This window comes from Notechis scutatus, chromosome 9, assembly GCF_049901735.1.
Source record: "Notechis scutatus isolate UNSWTSFEM ecotype Mainland chromosome 9, rNotScu1.2, whole genome shotgun sequence".
NCBI classification, from domain to species: domain Eukaryota; kingdom Metazoa; phylum Chordata; class Lepidosauria; order Squamata; family Elapidae; genus Notechis; species Notechis scutatus.
Window position 1 is genome coordinate 22,259,127 of NC_142017.1, and position 23,721 is coordinate 22,282,847.

The following is a 23,721-nucleotide window of genomic DNA, read 5'->3' on the forward strand; positions in this document are numbered from 1 at the left end:
TTGGGGAAGGGTTCTGTGGAATACAGCAACATGCAAAGGGGGGCATTGTGGTCCAGTAAGGTGAAGGTGCATAAAATAATGGGGTGAAGGCCATCATGAAGCCAATTGGAAAGAAATTTAGAACAGGCACTTCTTCACACTATTTATTCATTTATTTGCCAAACTGTAGAAAGCCATCCATCCCATAATTGCATAGTGTACCTCAAAACACTTCTTCCTAATCAATCTGTGCAAATCTGTAGGTTCCCACTGGTTGGGGACCATTGGTTTACAGGAAATGGATTTGCACAGATCGACTAGGAAGAAGCGTTTTGAGGTATGCTACACAATCATGGGATGGACCATTTTATACACATTTGATAGATAAACGAATAAATAGTGTGAAAGAGTGCCTGTTCTAAATTTCTTTCTGAATGGGCCATACTGCCATAACAACTTTGAAGGTCCCAAAGGTGCTTTTTCAAGGAGGCAGCTGGATTTTCTTGTTTTTTCCTTTTGAAGACTCGCTTCTCATCCAAGAAGTTTCTTCAGCTCTGACTGGATGGTGGGGAATGGAAGGATTTACATTCCTTGCAGGCAGCTGGTCATTTGCATCCTTTCAGAGGGTTGTTGAGGCCACTTGGAAGTTTATCTGTGTCAGCTATGAAGGCTTTAAGCCCGGCTGCCCTCCTCCCACAACTCCCAATATTCAGAGTTAAGGGCAGGGGTCGAGATGCCGGACCCAGCCTCCTCAGGCCCTCGTCCCCAGGCCTGCCTTGCTCTCTCCAGGCGCCTTCGGCCTCCTCCCGCGCGAGGCAAACAGTCGCCAAGCGACAGCGCTGCCTGGATCCTCCCGAGTTTCTCCCGCTTTACGACTCGGCCTTCCTCGGGCTACCTCGACGGTCCTCCCGAGGGAAAATCTCCCCGCGGTTAGCGCGGCCTTCTCCTCTTCGCCCTGCTTCTCAGCTCGCTAGTCCGTTGCCCCCGCGAAATTCAGGTGGCCGGCAGGCGGGACGGGGCCCTTCAGCCCGGCGGAGGCAGAGGGCGAGCCGGGAGGATCCTGGGCCTTGCGGCGCGAGAGGCCCGCCTGCGTGAGGGGGCCGCCAAGTCCGGGACAGTGCTGCGACCAGGCCCCGAGAGCAACACAAAGACCATCGTGGCGGCGAAGGCCCGTGCAGGCCGCGCCTTCTCGGGCATCCACCGACCGGCCTGGCAGGCGAGCCGAGCCGAACTACAACTCCCAAAATCCGTAGCACCCTAGCTCCCCGCCACGCATTCTCCGTTGCCTCCCGTCGCAGTTCTCGCGAGAGGTGGCTGCTGTTTCCCGGCATCCATTTCGTGGCGCTGTGGTGAAGGCGGTGGCTCGCCATATTGGGAGCGTTGGGTCGGCTGCAGCCCGGAGGCCGATAGCTCCAAAAGGAAGCGGGGTCGGCGGCGGCGGCGGCGGCGGGCGGGGTCGGCGGCGCCATGAGCGGGGGCACGCCCTACATCGGCAGCAAGATCAGCCTCATCTCCAAGGCCGAGATCCGCTACGAGGGCATCCTCTACACCATCGACACCGAGAACTCTACCGTGGCCCTTGCCAAGGGTGAGGCGCGGAGCGGGTCCCGCGGGCCGGGCACTTCTCGGGCCTCCGAGGGCCTCTTCCTTCGCGGGTCGCCGGGAGGCAGGGCCGAGTCTCGTCGCGAGCGAGCGAGAGATCCGGGGCCGCGGAGCCCTTGTTTACCCCTCCCTCTCCCCTCCCCCCCTTTCCTCCCGGTTGGCTTTTGGCCGTCGGCTCATCGATGGGCCGGTTGCTGGGTTTGTATCGGAGAGAAAAATACAAACGGCTTTGGCCCGTTAAAATGGTCCCTTCCGTGGTCGACGCTTAAGCCCGAGGCCCCCCCTTTGCAACGTGCAATAAAAATGGCTTTTGGGTGGTTCGAAACCGTATTATTTTAAATAAGGAGCATTGACGGTATTAAGAGCATTACTTGTTTTTTTTAATGTTCCTATTTTTAACGCCTTTCCTGCATCATTTCAGTGCTTGATGTTGTTTCTGCTTCCACTACCACACCCCCATTATTATTTGTTGAGTTTTCATCCCTTTTGCCTCTCTTTTAAAAAATAAAAGAATCCTCACTAATTTAGGTCTTTAGATATTCTTGAGGTGGATAGAATAACAAAGATGCGAATCTTCTGGGTAAACATTTCTGTTCTGCTTTTCACTCCTCCCAGTTTTACTGTATGAAATACTCAGTGTCACTTTTTGTAATAGTTTGGGAATAATTCTTTGGTAGAACATCTGTTGTGCATTTCAGAAGCCTTTTCAGCCCTACAACATCTTCAGGTAGACTTTCCCAGATTAATGCCTGAAGTTGGACACGTAAATTGGGATCTTAGCTTTACCGGAAGATGCTGTCAATCCAACTGTCTCTGTCTGGGCCATTGGGACCCTTGCAGGAGATAGTGATAGAATAGAATAGAATAGTATTCTTTATTGGCTAAGTGTGACTGGACACACAAGGAATTTGTCTTTGGTGCAGAAGCTCTCAGTGTACATAAAAGAAAAGATACATTCATCAAGAGTCAAAAATCATCAGGTACCATGATTAATAATAGTCATAAGGTACAATAAATCAAATCAAATCATACTAGGAAACAGTCAATATATGATGTGAGTTGTAATTCAAAGTACAAGAACTATTCGTTTTGAATTTGGGGTTAGTATATAGACACTGTGAGGTAGGCATAGCAAGCAGCAGACTGAACTGAAAAAGAGAACTTGTGTCACTTCCCCAGGAAACATTAAAGGAGGACAAAATTTGGTTGTAGGCAAAACATCTTGACGAATTAAGCGAACTCTGCTTACCCAAATTATAGGAACCACAGTACAGTGTCTGACTGAAGTTTTGTTTAAAATGCTGCTACAGGCTGGAGGTACAAAAGATAGCTAGCTCAGCCTGTAAAAAGTATGCCAGGCATAGTCTGATTCACAGTATAACAGCTTCCGTAGTAATTCATATTTTCCAATTGTTATGATTCTTTTTCTAAATATATTGAAAAGTTCTGTTTACCTCAGTACAGAATGTCTGTATTTTAAGATGGCTAGTCATCTTGGTCGTAATATATTTTTAAGTCTGGTCAGTATTTATAAATGCTGTTAGCTTTTCATTGTGGAAGCATGTTATAATATGCCAATATCAATTGCTCAGATTGCATTGGCTTATAAGTTAGTTACACAATTTTTATTGGCTTCCCCATTGATTTTGCTTGTCAGAAGGTTGCAAAAGATGATCAGATGACCTTGGGAAACAACAACAGTCATAAGTATGAACCAGTTGCCAAGCATCTGAATTTTGATCACATGATCATGGACCTGTTACAAAGGTTGTAAGTGTAAAAAATGGTCATAAGTCATTTTTTTCAGTGCTGCTGTAACTTTGATCATTACGTGAACTGTTGTAAGTTGGGGATTTCCTGTACATGCCGCTTGTCAAGCCCCTGAAATTTTGACCATGTGACCATGCGGGTACTGTAACAGTCGTAAATATGAAAACTGGTCAAAGTCATTTTTTCAGTATCATAAATGGTTCTAGACAAATGTTTGTGAGTCAAGGACTACCTGTACAGCAGTCACAACATCCCATGGCCACATGATTGCCACTTGGAACCTTCACAGCTGGTTTCCAACAAACAAACTCAATGGGGAAGCCTGAAGGAACTTACAGGGTTGTAAGATATTGGGAACAATGATCCGTGTGATTTCCTTAACGATGGGGGCTGGAACTGACGAACTGCCATTGTAAGTTGGACATGGCAACATGATTTAGCCACAGAGTTGCCAGTCCTAATTGTGGTTGGTGAGGGCTACCTGCCCATCTGATGCTCCTGCTTGTGAGTTCTATGTGGGACAATCCTGGAAAGCTGGATCAGTAGAAGTAGAAATGCCTCTTGTCCTTGATAGTTGTGTGCAGATTGGGGAAAGACTATTATTTTGGGCTTATGCTACTTGATGTAGCTGCTATATTTTGGTTGTCTGATATTTGGTACATTTGATTAGAAGCTTGCCAGATTTCAAGAACCATTTGGCTACAGTATTGTGGTGCGGAGAATAGAGTAGTTTAGGGAATTGATTGTCTTCTATTTCACAGTATATTCTGATGTGATATATTATTGTGGTGTTGTAAAAGATTCAACTTGTCAGTCAACACTTGAGATTCAGATTATAAAAATGAATCAATGATCAAGAATAACTTGCAAAAAAATCAGAAAATTAACAACATGGAAATGTTAAATAGCAGATAAAACAGGGGTGTCCAAAGCTGGCTGAGGCATTCTGGGAGTTGAAGTCCACAAGTCTTAAAGTTGCCAAGGTTGGACACCCCTGAGATAAAATATTTCTGGGCAGTCGTGTGTTGTGCCTCTTTGTATATAGCTAGTCCTTGAATTATGACTGTAATAAGGAGCTGGATTTTTCATCACTAAGCAATGCAGTCAAAATGCGAAGTCACATGAACACATTGCTTAGCTACTGCAATCCTGGCATTTCCCATTGCCGTCCTTAATCAAATTCCACCCAAGGCTCCACCCCAATTCAAGCCATTTCAGGCTTGGTCACTCCAAGCCTCAGTAAGGAAAAAGACTGCTTCCAATTCTGCCCTCCCCCCCAAAAAAAATCTCTGCCCTTTTTGGGTGTCCTTGCCCTACAAGAAGGAGCACTATAACTGTAAGGCTCTGGGGTTGCTTGCCATGCTTCTTCTGGTGTGTCATGACACTGAGGCAAGAAACCCTGAACCGCAGCATGAAGACCAGTTGCTGCAGTTGCACAATGCAAAGTCAACCATGGGATGCCACGCTGCATTGGTAGCGCAAAGCCATAGCAGCATCAGCCCTTTCTCAGCTACAGCCAGACTCCCCACCCTGTACTCCACTGGCCCAGCTCATCTGTGCCATCTTCTTGTTCCTCCTACTGTCAAGGCATGCCCAGCCTAGTCTTTCATGAAGGAACTGCTGGCCATGTGAGGCCATCTTACCCAGGTCCTCTGAGGAAACTGCCATTTGCAACGGGAAGAAAACTAGCAGTTACCTTATTAAGGACCTGTGATGACTCCTCTGGATGCTTCCCCAGATATATCTCTAGATGTCAGCTCAGTGGAGAATGAACCAGTTCCAGGCCCATCCGGAGAGGAGTTGGTCAATGGCTCCAAGCAACTGTCTGAGAGGGATTTGACTGAAGCACAGCACAGGACAGCCCAGAAGCTTCAGGTGGGGAAAGCATGTGGCTGCAGCTGGTCAGCGATGAGAAGAAGGAACGGCCTTCTGCATCCAAGAACACATAGGGCAGAGAAAAGGCATGAGCAGAGAATGTCACCCAGATTACTCGCGAGGAGGCAGCCTCGCCCTTCTTGATGGGCTGTACCAGATCCCAGCAGACAGATGGAAGTGATGCTGGGAACATGTTCATTTCCTAGCTGTGTGTTTGCTTTCTTTCTTTCTTTCTTTCTTTCTTTCTTTCTTTCTTTCTTTCTTTCTTTCTTTCTTTCTTTCTTTCTTTCTTTCTTTCTTTCTTTCTTTTTTTCTTTCTTTCTTTCTTTCTTTCTTTCTTTCTTCTTTCTTGAGATTTTTATTTTTACAACAAAAACAAATAAAAATCATCTTTCAATTATACAGTGTGTCATCTGGGTACATATTTCTTGTGCACATTATGATGTTTATATGCATTTCTGGTTAAATTTACATTCATGTTAATCAACATTGTGTATCACATCAAATTATATCATTGTTACAGTATCATTAGTTTTTTAATTTCAGTTACTATCTATCTTTGAGAGCTTATCCTCTCTTACTAAATATATTCATATTATAACTTATTTAAAGTAAAATTTCAATACATCATTTATATAATATCCTTTAATGTCTTACTCTACTTTCTAACCATCCATAAAATAAATCCCATATCTTATAATAATCCCTTTCTTCTTGCTCTCTTGTTTTCTGATGGCTGTGATTCTTGCCTTGCTCTGGATGGACACCCTGCCTTGACTTGGATCGCGCCTTGTGAACTCTGGACCTTTTTTGCCTCGTGAACCCTCTTGTGTTGTGGATTGAATTTTGCCTGTTTATTTTGGTTGGGAAACTTTCAAGTGCCTTGAGGACTCACGGGCCATTGCTCTGCAGACTAGCATTGGTCTGCTCGTGGCTGGACTTAATTGGGACAGTTCTGGGTTTTTGGTGAAAGGAGTTGTAGGGGAATCCACTAAACGGTGTGTGTGTGTGTGTGTGTGTGTGTGAGAGAGAGAGAGAGAGAGAGAGAGAGAGAGAGAGACAGCACAGGGCCAGGCATGGCATACTTGGTCATCAGTGGGAGCAAAAAAATGGTGAAGAGCAGCAGGGGCTGCAGAGTTCAGGGAGCTAAAAGGGCATAGATGGGGGAGATAAGTAGGTGGGAGGAGTTGTGGCCATAGATGTGGATGGGCTCTCAAGCATCCAAGTGTTGGTCACTTGATCATGGGATGCTGCAATGTGGTTTTTTGCTGCCCACACCCTGGCGACGGGCAGGGTCTGAGTTCAGAGCCCTGGACCTCTCATGGTAAATGAATAAACACACGGACACAATGTTTACTCGGGATGAAAAGGCCCTGAACAAAAGGCAGGTACCTCCTTTTATTAGGTTGCTTGCAAGCGTCATAGCAGGAACAGGGAATTTTTCCTTATAAGGTAATCTACATAATTATGCTAATACAAAACTATACCATTGCTGGGGTCTTATCACCTCTGCTCTTAGCCCTGCCCAGTTACTTTCTTCTCCCACATAACTTTCGTTTCTCCTTCTCCCATAACTTTCATTTCTCCAGCCAGCGCCCCTCCCAGCCAGCATTCCACAAGGTTGACCACTGCAACTTTTAGCATCCATTTATTGTAACAGTTGTATATTGCAACACTGCAACATCTGTAACTTCAGAGACTGGACACGTCCCTTTATTCAACAATGTTGTGACTTGACTACCTGTAACATTTGGGTGAGGAGCAGTTGCCACAGTATGTGGGTAGTCCTCAATTTATGATCATTATGTTGTTTTAACATGTTTTTAGTTGTGTCCATCTATAGAATTTTTAACAAACACGTGGACTTCTAAGTGTTTATCTACTGAAGTCAAAGGTAAAGCTGTGTGTTTAGTTTGTGAAATACGGATTGCTGTGTTTGAGGATTACAATTTGAATCCCTACTAGGAGACTATAAACACAGAGAAGAAATACAACAGCTTGACTGATGCAGAGTGGCACTGGCATCTGATGCTTTGCTAGCTAAGCTGGAAAAAGAACAAGGAATTTTTTTTTTGCCAAGCCTCACACATCCAGGGATGGAGCAGTCAAGAACAGTTCTGTAGTATCTCAGAAAATCACAAAAAACAGTAAGTCATTTTTTGATGGATAATTTATCAAAGAGTGTTTGGACTCTACAGCGCTACTGTGTCCCAAGGGGGAAAAAACGGCATTTGAGAATGTGCCCCTCTCCAAATGAACTGTAGCTAAAAAGATTGAGGGCATTGCAGGAAATCTGGAGTTTCAGCTGCCAAACAAAGCAGATAATTTTGACTTCTTGGTTTTGGATGAGAGCCTCGACAGGACATACAAAGCTGCCAGAGTCTGACTCGACTCAACATCTTCCACTCCTGCGGGGTGCTTATTTACATTTGATTCCTAATTTCCAATTGACCTCACATAGGCCAGGCAGGGATGGCCAAAGGGCTGGATATGTGGCCTAGGGGACTATACAAAGGCCAGATCATGAGAAATTTGCAGTTTCTTTCAAGCCAAGTGGAAGCCAACATTTTTACCAACTTGCCAACGCTAAAGGAAGCCACACCATCAGCTGATCAACTCCGCAGGTACTCATCCGTGTTATTAAGTGCGCTGCGTGGTGAGTTTCCAAGGCAATTGCAAGATTTCAGAATAGTTGAGAATAAAATGCACATGATTTTTCTCTCACTTAACCTGCAGTGTGGATAATACACCCAGCAACGTTCAGCTCGAACTCATTGACCTGTTGTCTGATACACTATTGGCAGAGCACTTTTAAGTCAGTATCACTGCTGGGTTTTTATTTTTCTCTCAAAGAGGAAAACTTTCCACACATGAGGAGGCATGCTGAGAAGATGTTAATTCTCTTTGGATCTACTTACAATGTGAACAAACATTCTCAGTGATGAAGTTCAACAAGTCCAGATAGAGAGCTTCTCTCACTGATGGTCACCTGTCAGCTGTCCTTTGCATATCAACCTCAGACATTCAACCAGACTTCAGTGCCCCTGTTCTGTCCCAAGACAAGACAGACTTTTTCCTCACTGAACAAGAAAAAAGAACTGAAAAACATCAAAAGCACTTACAGCTTTTTGTATAAAGTTAATTAAATGCAGGTCTTTTAACACAGGGGTCCCCAACCACCGGGCCGTGGACCGGTACCGGGCCGTGGAGCACTCTCTACCGGGCCGCAAAGAATTTTTTTTTTTAAAAAAATGGCGGCTTTCTTCACCTTCGGTGAATGCTGCTGGGATTGGGGATCAAGGACACAAATGAAAGAAGGGGAGGGAGGAAGCAACCGAAGCCTGTCCTTCTCTCTGGGTCAGCTCTCTCAGTCGCTCTCTCGCTCCTCCACCAGCCCAGGAAGAAACTGCTTCAAAGAAGCGGGGGGCTTTTCCTGTCGCCGAAGCGCCCGTTTCTCCCCACCCCGTCCGCCCGCAGCTGAGAGGGTTCAACCCAGTGCTCTGTTCTGCCTGCCTGCCTGCCTTCGTTAATGGTTGAATCGGAACAGCTTCGGCTGAGTAAAAGAGGCGAATAGTTATTATTCTCAGCCGAAGCTGCTCCCAAACAACCAAAAACTAAGGCAGGCAGGCAGGCAGGCAGAACGGGACACTGTGGATTGAAGCGCGCGCGCGGGGTGGGAGTGGGGGTGAAACGGGCGCTTCGGAATAGCTGCGGCGACAGGAAAAGCCCCCCTCCTCTCTCTCTCTCCCCCGGTCCTTGCAAAAATTTTCTGCTTGAAACCGGTCCCTGGTACAAAAAGGTTGGGGACCACTGTTTTAACATACTGCAAAGCATATAAATTGTCAGTATTTGTTTTTTTGTGTGTGACGGTTAACAGTATGTTATGTTGAATATAAAATGAAATGATGCAATGATTGGAGCATTTACTATTTTTTTACTGCTATAATTTGAGATGCTCCACATTTTCATAGCTAATCAGAATGTGGATTCTTACCAGTAGCAGCTAACTAAAACCATATAATTTACAATTTTTTTGTAAAGCAAATTAATATTAAGCAGAATTAAATTCAGCCTATTGGTTCAGCCCTCCAAAACAGTCCCAGTTTCTCATGTGGTCTGTTGGGAAAATTAATTGCCCATCCCTGTCATATAAAGACTTCTTCCCCCCCACAATACAAGTAGTCTTTCTTTAGTGACTGCAGTTAAAGCAACGATGAAACTGTAACTATGGCCTCTCACATTTTGGACTTTTGCAGCCCAGTAAAGCAAAGGAAAAGTGAAGTAAGGATCCTAACCATAGTCATGGTCTTGCTTGACACTCAAGTTGCTGGTCCCAATTGCTAAATGTGGGCTACTTCTTGTTCTAAATCAAATTTGTGGATCTGAATGGCATTTCAGGTGTTTCTGCAAGGAGTTAACCTGCTGTTCTCTAAACCAGGGCTGTTAAACTCCTGGTCCATGGGCTGGATGCGTCATATACTGCCCATGCCCAGTTTATTGAAGTGATGCAGCTGTGATGGCATGAGTTTGACACCCCTGGTCTAAACCAACGGATGCATTAATGATTATAGTCAACACTATTGACATCACTAGCCTGCTACTCCCAGATGTTCCACTTCTATATCAACTGCTGCTTGTTTTTAATTTAATTTAAAAGGACAGATTAAAAATATTGGCATTGTAGAATAATAAAATTATATCCACTTGAAAGGGCAGGTAGTTTGCAAGTTTCCTTGTTTTGTAGCCTTGAAATACATTTTAAACAGGCTCTGCTCTTATTTCAAGCTGTTATTAATTAAAATGTTTAGTATTCTGAATTGTTTTCAGCTATTCCTTTCTTTGAAGCTGTTCTTAATTTTCTCCTTAGGGTATTACTGTTTTAGTAAGAATTTGTTTAGTTTGAACAGTGTTTTCTGGTAGGATCTCCAGCTAGAGTGGAGGGCGGTGTTAAGAGGGGGTCAAGCTTAGAGTCCTTGCACTGCAAAACGCAGCACAAGCCTGGCCTGCAAAATCTCTCAAACCTTATCTGGCCGTTCCACAGGGAATGCAGTCTGTCCATCTGGTGAGATTCTTGTAACTTAGGTGACTAACGATAAAGCTTCTGCTTGAGACAACACTGAATTGTTCTGGTTGCTTGTGTTTGATGGACTATTGGTAGCTAGGCATGATGTGACAGATTTTTGTAGATTCATCACTGAGCCGCATACAAATGTTGTAATAAGTAAGACATTGTTTCAGATTGATATGCCTCTATTTAGCTCTCCTGTATTTTTGAGAAAGCATGTTCATTTGAAAATATTGGCATAGTAGCAGGGGTGGGTTTCTACCGGTTCTGTCCACCTCTATAGAACAGGTAGCTCTGAAGAGCAGCAGACATAGAACCGGTTCTATGTCTGCTGATGTTTTTGCCCACCGACCCACCCACCCACCTGGGCTCTTATCTGATCTTTATTTCCTGATTTTTCAACTTCAGCTGCTGAATGAGCCACAGCTGCTGTTAAAAAAGCAGGAAAACAGGGCTGTTTCAAAGGCTGCGTTTCTGCACACAGCATAATGATGACGATTTACAGGCGCGCGGCTCACAGTGTGCAGGGAAGCTCGTAAATCCCGAACCGGTAGTTAACCCTGTCAAATCTCACCCCTGCATAGTAGACCAAATGTATGAGTGATATTGCTCTAGGATTGCTTAGAGCAGGTATGTCCAACCTGTAGCCCACTGCATGCAACCCTGGACAGCTAGTAATGCCATGCCACAAGATTGTAAACTGTAACATTAATATGTGATTTATGTACATTAACTATTGCCCAAGACGATTCTTCTTCACTCAGTGCAGTTGGACACCCTTGGCTTAGAGCAAATACTTAATGATCCAAATTTTTGAATTGTTTGCATATAATATTAATATAAAATTGTTTTGTTCTGCAGTTTGTTCATTTGGAACTGAAGACAGACCAACTGATCGGCCTATACCACCTCGTGATGAAGTATTCGAATATATTATATTCCGTGGAAGTGATATTAAGGATTTGACTGTTTGTGAACCTCCGAAACCACAGTGTTCTCTTCCCCAAGATCCAGCAATTGTTCAGGTATCACACTATAACACACTGAGTTTTATGAGAGTCGTGTCTAATCATGAAAAGTGAAAAATGGATGTATGTGTGTATGTGTTTTAAATATTTAAAAATAAATATTTGCTGTCTTATTTCCTTGAATTTGAGAGAAAAACATCCAATACCTTTGCATAATGGAATTTTCACTCCTCTCTATCCCCAACAATAGAACTACAAGTGCTTGAGGCAAAGAGAGAGGCATTTGTTAAGGGAATGGGCAAGTCTTTATATGGGGTACAGAAATAAATGAGACGCTTTATATATGCAAAGCAACAAATCAAACAAATAACATTGTTGTGCAATCAAGGCTTATGTTTTGTTACATGTGAAAAAAGGCAGAAATCCTTAAAGTGCATTACATCTTTTCCTTTTGTTCTCAGGGGTTTGTTTCTTTAACACTTGCAACTTTAATAAAGGATTTCAGAGGACACTTCTATTGTTTGGATGCTGAAAAGGCTAGCTTTTGTACATCAAAGAAAATAGCTTTGGCTCAAGGGGAAAACATGATTTCCTAAACTTCAAAAAGAGACATGAATGCCATGCTGAAATGCTAACTATCGCTAATTTATTTACTTGCTAATAAAGCTTAAATTTTATATAACACAATTACCAACAGGATGTCATGAATCTTAAATAGTAGTACTTTTAATAAAATAATGATCAAGGCCAATATCTAATATGTAGTCCTTGACTTACAGCTGGTCATCAATAACTATTTGCAGTTACAACAGCTTCAGAATGGGTGTGCTACAGCACTTCTGGCCAATGTAAAACGTCATGCTGTTGCCTGCTTCCCATCACAAGGGTGCATTTCAGGTGTTCGATAGCCAGTTCGTATTTATGACCAGTTGCCAAGTGCCCTGCAGTCATGTCATTTGGAATCATCTCTGCCAATTTCCCCAAAATGTCAATGGGAAGGGGGAAGGATATTAAATTTGAAGTCTGTTCCTCCAGCACTTTGAGGGATTTCCCCTCCCTGCACGCTAGAGGTTGGACCTCAAACCAGGTGAAAAACTAACAAGCGCCATGATTCAGAGCCTTTGAACAATGTTTTTCCACATCTCCACAGGAGAAAACACTAGCAAATGCCTTAGCAAGTGCTTATAAATCAGCAACACATGTACAAATGATGCAAGTGTGAAGAAAGCTAATTCGCCATGTGTCAGCCTTCAAGATTTTTCCTTCAAGATTTTTCTCCCTTTACGTTGCATCTTTCGGCTGTCATAAGAAATGGGGGGAGGAGGGGGCAATGGTTATGGGAAGTGAGCTGGAGGTGTTACAAACCAGAACTGTGTAAGCTGGGGGGGGCGTGTACATTCTTGCTTAGGTTTCTATCCTATGCTATGCGCAGCTGCAACCCTTTATCAAACTATGTCAAGGTCAACGGACAGAAGCCTCATCACCACCTGGAGATGCTCACATGATGATATACACAACTTTTAATTGGATGAGCCAATTGAACTATTGGGGGCGGGAACGTTGCCATTACTTTGTATATGTGATTTACGCGCCCATTTTCTCAGATTCAGAATTCTTTTGTTGCTACCACTCGATTTCCGGTAAAAGATATCTTTTCTCTGATTAAAAGAGTATTTCTTTCTTGGATTTTGAATGGAGCACCAGCTGACACCATGCATGTTGCTGCTAGGATAACAAAACAATAAGAGGGAGTGGCCAACATAACTTCAGAGTTTTAGTAGACATAGCCTCGTATTCAGGTTGAAGTCATTGTTATTCCATACTTTGTTATCTTAATTAATGGCTAATGAGCTGATGAAAATCAAAATGTCTCCAATGTGTAAAATGAATTTTTATAAATGGACAATTGCGTTTCTTGTATGCCACATTGTTAAGACAAAAGAAGAGCCTCTTTTGTTCTTATTGCTGATTTCTAGAAAACAGCACAAATTCTCTTTTGGGGCTCTGTTTTTCTCTGTCTTGATGAGTCTCTTCCAAATATTGTTTTCTTCAGTCTTCCCTAGGTTCATCGTCTACTTCTTCATTCCAGTCTGTGGGTTCCTATGGTCCTTTCGGCAGAATGCCGGCCTACAGTCAGTTTAGTCCAAGCCCATTAGTGAGCCAACAGTTCGGGGCTGTTGGTGTTGGTAAGCTGCATTATTTATTTCTTCAGCAAGCAAAAAGATATATTTGCACAGTAAAGGGATCTTATGGGCAAAAAGAGCGAAGCCTTTTGGGTGAATTGAGCTTCTGAGTGGCCTTCAAGGGCAAAACCGTACAGAGCTCGCAACACATAGCCAACACCCAAGGTGGCTGAGTGACTTCATCTGTTAAAATGTTTTTTAAAAGGCGTAAAAATAATATTTCTTTTGTCGATGCAGGAAATTCGTTAACATCGTTTGGAACAGAAACTCCAGCAAGTACTAGTTTGTCCCAAAACAGTGCAGTTGGTTCCACTTTTACCACAGATGCAAGATCACTAAAAACACAGCACTCTCAAGGTAAAGAATTAATCCTTTCACGTCCCTTATGATTGTCATGTGTTCCACAATGTAATAATATGTGTTCTATAAATCAGAGCAAAGCTGGCTGAGGAATTCTGGGAATTGAAGTCCACAAGCCCTGAAGTTGCCAAGGTTGGAGACCCCTGCTATAAATCTCTGCTCTCCAAACAGTAATGCTAGCACAGGTTTAAGCAAAGCACAACATTTTTATATGCCCTGCCCTGTTTCTCCATATCGGATATTAAAGCCTCTGTGCTGAAAGTCCTTGAATTTTGGACCACACTAGATCTTAGTCAGGAAATTGCAGATATAATTTCTAAAATCCCTTACTTGAGAGTAGTCTGTTTTCTACCTAAGAGTACCAGTCAGCAGCGATAAATGCAAACAAACATACCGTAGAAGGAATCTAGATTCCCAGACCCTCATATATTTCTGGCTGGATATACAGATAGTCCTTGACTTAAAACCATTTGTTTAAGGACCATTCAAAGTTACAACGGTACTGAAAAAAGTGGCTTATGATTGTTTTTCACACTTATGACCACTGCAGCATCCCCGTGGTCACATGTTCAAAATTGAGACACTTGGCAACAGCCATGTATGCTTGGGCGGGGGGTTGGAGTAGATGACCTACGAGGTCCCCTCCAACTGATAATCTCTTATCTGTATGTATGACGGTTGCAGGGTCCTGGGGTCATGTGATTACTGTTTGCAACTTTCTGATAAGCAAAGTCAATAGGGAAGCCAGGTTCACTTAACAACCATGTTACTTAACAACTGCAGTGATTCATTTAACAACAGTGGTAAGAAAGGATGTAAAATGGGACGAAATTCACTTGTTTTGCTTAGCAACGGAAATTTTGGGTTCAATTGTGGCCATAAGTCATAACCCGATTCTTGCATCATTATTGAAAGCTTTATCTCATTGCAAATGAGGTGTTGATTAAATACTCTCCATCAGACAACAAGCTTATAAAAGCTGTGATAAATTGTAGGCCTTGATTGGACCTGAGTGGCTCTAGGTTTATTGAAGTCTATGAATAGGATCTTCTGAGTGCTGTCACTTTTGAAAGATCCTGAACAATTGTACTACATTTTTTGGTATAAAGAAAATATTATTTTGTATTCTCTGGCTTTCAAGTACAATTGTATTTGGTTGGTTTTACTCTATCATTACACATTATTTTGCCTGCTCTGTAGTGGTAATCAAAACATCTCAAATTCTGCATGTTTCAAAACTGGATGCTTCTTTTCAAATTCAAAACAGTTGGTCCAACTTTACCAGAATTGCTCCAGTCCTCTTTTATGATTCCAAAAATATTTTGAGCTCAAAACAATGTATTTCAAACTTAAACATTCAAAATATTGTTTGTGCCCTTCACTAATATATCTACTGGTGGCTTTGTTTTTTGAATAATTTCATAACCTATTTCAAAAACTTGTCAGAATATATTTCACTTGGAAGAAAAAACTTTCTGAAAAAATAATAGTACTACTTTTTAGAATTTTCAGTGATCTGATTAATGAAATCCCATAATATTATAACATTAACACCATAATTAAACATAATTGAAAGTGTTTATTTATTCTTTTCCCAAAAAACTCAGAATTAATTCTGTGCAATGAGGATACACAGTCTGTTTTTCCAACCAGATAACAAGACTCCTAGAACTTAAAGCAATTTCCTTCTTGTTCAAGCTCTCTTTTTAAGCTGTTGTCTTAAGAAAATGACTATAAAACATTAATGCTGTATCATGAACAAATTTAAGTGATAAAACCTATCCATCCCACCTAAATCTGGCAGATCCAGTATTACTGGATCCTTTCCTCCTTAAAAGAGAAAGGAAAATAATTTATGGGAAGAGAATTAGTGGCTGAAGATAGAGATTTAACAAGACAAGTTCTCTTTCTTTAAAATGAAAAAGGGGAAATATTTTCATCTAACTTTACAGATAAATTCTGTTTGAGAAAGTTTTGAGCCACGGTGCAGTGGTTAGAGTGCAGTACTGCAGGCTACTACTGTTAATTGCCAGCTGCCTGCAATTTGGCAGTTCAAATCTTACTAGACTCAAGGTTGACTCAGCCTTCCGTCCTTCCGAGGTGGGTAAAATGAAGACCCAGATTGTTGGGAGCAAGAGGCTGATTCTGTAAACCACTTAGAGAGGGCTGGGAAGCACTGTGAGTCAGTATATAAGTCTAAGTGCTGTTGCTAGTGCTATTGCTATGACTTCTTCAAGTGAATTAGTAGATTTCCAAGGAATCCTTAAAGGAGAGCCTAAGCTAATACTGTTTTCCTGCTTCTGTTTCAGCTCGGTCAACCCCGCCTCCCTTAGATCACTTGAGAAAGAGTCCAACCCTGGAACAAGCAGTGCAAACTGCCCATTTACCTGCCTCAGTCTCAGTTGGGAGAAGTTCTATTTCAAACCGACCACTTGGGTCTATCAACCAAAAAACATCAGACCACCAGGATCACAGGAGAGGTAGAATATTGCTTTAGTATGATATTGCTGCCACATTGTGCATGGTGGGGTGTTTTAGACTTGGGTCTTTTGAAAAGTCCATGTAATTTAATTTTGATTTGTCTCATGTGCTAAAATGGTCATATGCCTGCAGATAAATGTCAGGCCTTGAGATAAAATGGTAAGTGCCTCTTTGTGTCTTTTATCTGGGGAGATACTTCTGGTAGGAGAGAAGTCTGTTCCATGGTGGATTCCAACTTGGAAAAATTGATCCTTTTGTTCTGGCGCATATGCAGAACAGAAAACTTAATGATTCTTAATTTGGAAACAAACCCATCACATTCTGAGAGTTCCACTAAACCTTTAGAACAGGGGTCCCCAAACTTGGCAACTTTAAGACTTGTGGACTTCAATTCCCAGAATTCTTCAGCCAGCTGTGTAAGTCCACAAGTCTTAAAGTTGCCAAGTTTGGGGACCTCCGCTTTAGAGTCAACCAGAGTTTGGCAGAAATAAAACCAGGAATATGTTGATTTCTTCCCAGGCCCCAGATGAGACAAAGCCTGATGGGGTGAGTAGGGCAAGGCAAGCGCACACTGTCCTGTTTCTCTCCTCAGGAACTAAGAGGGCAACATCTCTCACCTGCCCCCATGGCACTGGCTCCCCACCCTGATCTCCCCAGCACCTTTCCCCCCCCTTTTGGCCACTACTGTTATACCAATGCAGTATATCCCACCAACCTTGACTTTTCCACTGCTAAAATACAGGCAGTAATTGGGGCGAGAATATTCATTGCTAAGCAATGGGGTTCACTGCACCACAGCACTTAGTGATGGCAATCAGCAGGCCTCAGGCACCATCAGTAAGCAAGGACCTCACACGATCCCAGCTTCCCCATTGCCTTTGCTTGTGGGAAACCAGCAGCAGGTAAGGTCACAAATCACAGTGAAGTGACACTGTGATGGGTGGAATCCAGGCTAATTGCTATACACCTGAACTGCGTTCATGTAAACCACAGAGGCTCTGCGACGGCCATAATTTTGACCATTTCTAAGTACCACTCATTCAGCACCATTGCAAGTTCAAATGGTCACAGAGCAAATGGTGGTTAATCGAGAACCACGTGCACTTTGTGCAGAGACTGAAGCATTCCCAGACCCTGTTCGTTCTGTCCAGGGGTCAAAAGGCACAGGTGCTGTTTCTGATATGTACCACTTGAAATGTGCACAGAAAATCTTGTACCTCTGCATTTAAAGCAGTGGACAAGATGGCCTTCTCACAAACCCCTACTGCACTTGCTATCAATTCTGTGTTTCTGTGCTAAACAGAATTATTAATCTGTTAGTTATAATTATTTATTATAAGTATTATTGGCATTTCCTCTATTTCTAGCTGAAGCACAGAAGGTGACAAGATGTGAAGCAGAACATCTAAGACATGAAAACAAGCGACCAATAGGTAAAATGAAATCACTTTTGAAAATAAAAACATTCTGCCATAGGCTGAGCTCCAAAGATGCCATAAAAGTCCTTCCCAGCTTTAAAGGGTTGAGATTATAAGACGATTCCTCCACCACCACCATTTTCTGCTTCCTTTGGATATGAGAACAACTGGATAGAACGCCTTGCATTTTATGTCCCTGAACACAGGGATGGGGCTTGTTTCAGCCAATGCCGATTGGAACAGATCAGGACCCAAGTGGATTTCAGTCCTGATTCACAAACAGCCAGCTCCTTATTCAGACGTTACAAGGATGTTGTTTGTGAAAGAGAAAAAGCAACTTCTTTCCTCTCCTGAGAGATTTTTTTTGTGGGGGGGTGGGGGGAGGAGGAGCAGGGCTTGATCATAAGCTTCCTTCCTAAGGTTACTTAGTATGTTTTCATCACTGGTGACTTTTGAGTTTGTGTCTCGGCCAAAATGCAAATATTTTTGATCCTGAAATGATTGAGGAGTAAAACAATCTTCAGTCTTATGGAAGACGTTAATTCATGATTTCTGTGACTTTTTAAGCTAATTAATCCAAAATAAAACATTCAGTATGTCTTCAGCAAATTGATCTTACCTGGTGACATCAGATATACCAGTAAGTTGTTTCACATTATTAATATTAGCAAACAGAACATTGCCCATTGGTCAGTGTTGAACATCATTTGAGGATGCTGTTTACCAAAACCTGAAAATCAGCGGTGCCTGATTGTTGTTGTTGTTGTTGCAGTTCCAGGTGCACCTTCACGGAGGAGTCGGGGAGGTCACCGGGGAGGCCGAGGAAGGTTTGGTATTAGGCGGGATGTTCCCATGAAGTTTGAGAAGGATTTTGACTTTGAAAGTGCAAATGCACAGTTTAATAAAGATGAAATAGATCGTGAATTTCATAATAAGCTAAAACTGAAAGGTAAGTGGTAAACACAGCCTCTTTATTTTTATGAGGCTTGCTGACTTTGGAGTTAAGAGTTATGGGTGTTTTTAAGTTGAAGAGAGGTTTCATTTAGACATATTCAAATCTTTGGGTTTTCTCTTACATAATTTTCCTTTTCCCTAAAGTAATTTGCAAAGTTGTCTTACATTCTAAAATGCAACTGTGTATGCACCAGATTTAAGTAGCCAAACAGTCTCAATTAATAGAATGTAATTATAGAGTTTTCAGTGAGTTCAGTTCATGCCAGTCATGCTTAGAATAGATTGAAAATCATCATGGCATGATTTCAAGTGGTTTGATTCTGAATCTAACTAAATCTGGACCTAGCTGATTGTCCTGGTGTAACTTTAGTTTTTTGCTGCTTACAGGAATATGGTAAAGTGTAGTAAAAGAGTACGAAAAGAAACAGAGAAAATCAAAAGAATCATTTTGTGTCTCTTCCCAGTTTTGGGGTTCCCTTCCCCCATCTGACAGCGTTGTTTGCAGTCATTGAAAGCAGCTGCACCCAAGAAGATCAGGCAGTGATAGTGGATTTAAATGGTTATCTGCCTTTCTTCAGGGATTATTTTCCTAGAATGGTCATTGAAGATGGTCTTTTTTCTTTCCTCTTTCCAAGTCTTTTCCCCTCTTCATTTTCTAGAGGATAAGCCTGAAAAACCTGTGAATGGGGAAGATAAAGGCGATTCAGGTGTTGACACCCAAAACAGTGAAGGCAATGCAGATGATGAGGATCCACTTGGCCCCAATTGCTACTATGACAAAACCAAGTCTTTCTTTGATAACATTTCCTGTGATGACAACAGGTACCAAGTTTTTCTGAGCAAGCTACACATGGCATTCCTTTGAGCCCTGACAGGTAGCATGTCTGAGCCAGAATTTTGAATGTGAACAGAGAACTGAAGTTTCTTTTTCACATTAAGCAGAATGAAGGCAGTAGAATGAACTGGACTAGTCCATCATGTAGGTGGGTGCAATTTTTGATTGCAGTGTCTGCAATTAAAAATGCTTTCTATCTTATGCGAATACTAGTACCTTGTTTTTATAAGTATAATCTTTCTTCTGTGTTCAGGCATGCTACAGTTCATTCCACTCTACTCATTTTGCTGCAGGACTTGTGAAACATAAATGGAGTTTTCTGAGTGTCAGGTTTGTCCCGATTTGAGCATTTAGGAAAGAAAGACCCTCAACTCCATTTTTGAAGTGAAAAGTTTACTTTTACTAAAGTGAAGTGGTTACAGCATAACCCCTCTCCTACTTCCCCATCCCCCCCCCCCCGCGCGCATTTTAAGGCAGGATGCCAGCAAAGCAGTGTATGCTGAAGATGGCAGGTCTGGTAATGAGATTTAGACTTCTGGTTCTCTCAAAATCCAAGGCTGAGGCAGTGGACGAGGTTGTTTCATCATTTTTCTCTTGCAAAAAGGTGCAACCCGTGTTTTTTTTTTTTAACATTTGAGAGACTTCTTAGCACTGCATCAGTCTATCAACAGTTTAATGAATTCCTTCTGATCTCAGTTCTCTCCCAAGTTACTCCCCATTCCTGGAGATGTTGCCATTTCTAAATTCACCTGTCTCTTTTCCTTTGGGTGTCCACTGCTAAAGGTTTGAGAACCTGTATGGTGTAGTACAGTTTTTACTTTTCATTTTGCTAAGTAACTCTGGCATTCCTAGTGGTCATTTGGTGGAAGTATCTTTTGTAATGAAGAAATTGGTCGTAACTTGAAACAACAGCAACGCGTCACTTCTGTATCTTTCAGAGATCGAAGACCAAACTGGGCAGAGGAAAGAAGACTAAATGCAGAGACATTTGGAATTCCACTGCGTCCAAACCGTGGTCGGGGATTCAGAGGCAGAGGGGGAAGTGGAGGAGCTGGTGGCTTCCGGTCAGGTAGAGGACGTGGAAACACAAGAGGACCCTTCAATGCTCCTCGGGGTTTTCGTGGTGGATTCAGAGGTGGCCGTGGTGGCAGGGAGTTCGCGGATTTCGAATATAGGGTAAGGCAGTTACCAATATTATTACTATTTGTAAATTGCTAATTATAGTGCTATTTACAGACCCAAAATAGTTTAGGTAATTCACTCACTTTTTTCTTTAATTATGGTATTATCTTTATGATTTTAACATATTATATTATATTATATTAATTATATTATATTATATTATTATATTAATTTATTATATTATATTATATTATATTATATTATATTATATTATATTATATTATATTATATATTATATTATATTATATTATATTTATTATATTATATTATATTTATTATATTATATTATATTATATTATATTAATTATATTATTATATTATATTATATTATATTATATTATATTATATTATATTATATTATATTATATTATATTATATTATATTGATATTATATTATATTATATTATATTATATTATATTATATTATATTATATTATATTGATATTATATTATATTGATATATATCCTGCCAGTTTTTCCTTTTCTTTTCCACCACTGATGGGCGGCCTCATTGAATTAATTAAGCAGCACAATAAATGGGCTACAAACTCAGGGTGGAGTTTCTTTTTTATCAAGACCTACCACTGATCTGTCTCATATCATTAGCTATACACCCCAGCAATAGCAAAGAACTTTTCATCTCTACCAGGCAATGAATTGGGACTTTTCACAGACCAAACATAGGCGCTAAAGTAAGAGGCATGGCTTAATTTTTCCTAAGAGCATAAATTACTCTATTCCATTCATATTTTGATGTACAGTAGTTATTATTGTAGGAGCATTTATGCTATATAATGCATAGCTGGCAGGGCATAGTAGATGTAATGAAACTCATTTATTTTGAAAATTTGATGACAAGTTTACTATTTATTTTGAAAATTTGTATGGCTGCCCATCTTTCAAAATGTTTATGATCTTGATCAAATTGACTTTATGCCAGCTTGACCCAAAGTAATGTTAATCTTATATTGCTTTTTAGAAAGACAACAAAGTTGCAGCATAATCTACAAAGAATTTGAAAGCAGGTGGACTTGCTGATCTTCATGGTACCGAGGTGGTGTTGGTTTTTATAAAGAATTATGTTCATTTGCTGTTAAAACTTCACCAGCACTAGCGTTTGTTTTTAATTTCAAAGGAGCAGTAACTTTTTTAAAAAATATGGCCATCTTCAAAAACAAGAATATTAAATATATTTGAGATAGAAAACTTAAATAATTTCTTACATATAGTTAAAAGTATAAAGCAGTACTTCAGTGGAGTTTTAGTATTTTTTTTCATTACAAAAAGGGTTTTTCTGAATTAAAATTGTATTTTATAATTGCTGCAGGCTATAAAGACAATTGTATGCAGAAGGCCGTCAGTACTGTGAGTGTGTTGATCCAGTGAAGGTTGTATTTGAAATCCTATAATCTCTCTTTTCAGATAGTTGTAATTTTTGTCAAATAGGATGCTGGGCAGTAAAAAAAAATTGGTTAAAGAAAGTATAAACATGGAAAATGCTGTTTCTTAGGCAAAGGAAGCTTTTATAGTTGTATAATTCCATGATTATCCCATTGCCAAAGAAACACTAGGGATTTTGTATAGCTGTATAAAAAGCAACTAATTTTTTAAGAATAAACATTTTTAAGTCTACAAAACTGCCGTGTTGAAATGCTAAACACATGTTTGGAGGGTTTCTTTCTAGCTTTTCAGCTTTAAATTTGTTTGTTTTTATATTTTGACTACCAATAAATATTTGAAATGTTCTTCCATTATTCAGAAGGATTAAAATATTTCTCTTGCAAGAAATCCATTTTCTAGTTTTTGGTCTTGCTGTACGATTGGACCACACTAAGGGACTATTTAGGTAAAGATAAATCTTAACATTTTATGCAGTTTGCAGGTCACGTTATGGTAGTAAGTGAAAAAAGAGCCAGTTGTGACTTCTTGTTCCAGTTGATGTGCCTGGAATAAAAATGAAATGTCTCTGTGTGTCGATTCTTAAAATGTGATTTTGTATTATACTCAATTAAGAATGATTTCTTAGTGTCTGCGATTGCCAGAGTTTTGATGGACTGTAACTTGGAGACATTGACTGTTCATTTTTACCCCAGTGTCACTAGAGTGCTTTTGCTTGGAGTAACTGAGGTTAATTCTGAATAACTAGTTATGACTTCTTTTGCTATTAAGTTATAATTAGATACAGATCTTTAATAATTTGTATTTTTATGTATATCTGAAAGCCGCAAGAATAAAGGGATCCAAAGATTAAAATATTTTATCTAATTTGCTGAATTTTTGTTCATTTTCCTTCGTGTTCAGTAGTGATGAAATGTGGATAAATGCACTGTTAGCAAATGGGAATATTAAAGTGATAGAATCGTAATTTTATATTTTTTGTATAGCACTATAAAGAAGTATTTTGTAATTCATTTCCACATGAGGTCAAGTATTTGACAAGTGTAGAATTAGATACTATTGTTTAGTAATATTCTGCATGTTAAAGCTTTTTTGGAATCCACAAATCATGATACTTAACCGTTTGGAGGGGGCTTTTTAGACAAAAGGCAAGTGCTGTGTTGTTGCAATAACTATGTATACTGTATAAGGTGTCCCAAACTTATTTAAACCAGATAAATTGTAAATACCAATGAGACATTATGAAGGTATGATTTGGTTTCAATTTACCCATCACTTATTTGAGTTCACTAATTGGGGTGTACTGTACCCCAGTGAACAACAAGCAGCATGACGTCCCTTCAGTGTATCTTGCTACAGAAAAGTGGGCCTTCTTATTTTAAGACAGAATAAAACCATTCAATAAGAAAAGTAATCTCTGTGAAATTTCTTTACAGCTCAATCTTATTTCAGACATTAGATATCTGGGCCACTTCTTTTGGCTCGCTTGTTTTAAGACCACAATTTGGACACGTTAAAGTTTATCAATTAAACCTGCAGCCTCACAGCTTTGGATGAAAACATGCATAGTAATAATTTTAACCTGGCTAAATGTTAAATTTTTGATCATTTTCTTATATTACATCTTAATGTAATACATTCTTCTATTACC

At 40.7% G+C, this 23,721-nt stretch overlaps 1 protein-coding gene across 1 annotated transcript; it reads left to right on the plus strand.

The window, feature by feature from the left end:
• The first annotated feature begins 1,327 nt into the window (after nucleotides 1–1,327).
• Nucleotides 1,328–23,480, plus strand: LSM14A (LSM14A mRNA processing body assembly factor). Its single transcript, XM_026680155.2, has 10 exons — nucleotides 1,328–1,567; nucleotides 11,153–11,316; nucleotides 13,313–13,445; nucleotides 13,680–13,799; nucleotides 16,112–16,282; nucleotides 17,651–17,716; nucleotides 18,474–18,650; nucleotides 19,315–19,477; nucleotides 20,429–20,666; nucleotides 21,652–23,480. Exons 1-10 carry the CDS (start codon nucleotides 1,447–1,449, stop codon nucleotides 21,673–21,675), a joined length of 1,377 nt encoding a protein of 458 aa, XP_026535940.1. The 5' UTR covers nucleotides 1,328–1,446; the 3' UTR covers nucleotides 21,676–23,480.
• The last annotated feature ends 241 nt before the right edge of the window (nucleotides 23,481–23,721 follow it).

Excerpts from the sequence above, each read along its gene's own strand:
- LSM14A (XM_026680155.2), top strand. The coding sequence starts at position 1,447 with ATGAGCGGGGGCACGCCCTACATCGGCAGCAAGATCAGCCTCATCTCC. Across the intron at positions 13,800-16,111 it reads AAAAACACAGCACTCTCAAG|CTCGGTCAACCCCGCCTCCC; the intron begins GTAAAGAATTAA and ends CTTCTGTTTCAG. Across the intron at positions 20,667-21,651 it reads TCGCGGATTTCGAATATAGG|AAAGACAACAAAGTTGCAGC; the intron begins GTAAGGCAGTTA and ends ATTGCTTTTTAG.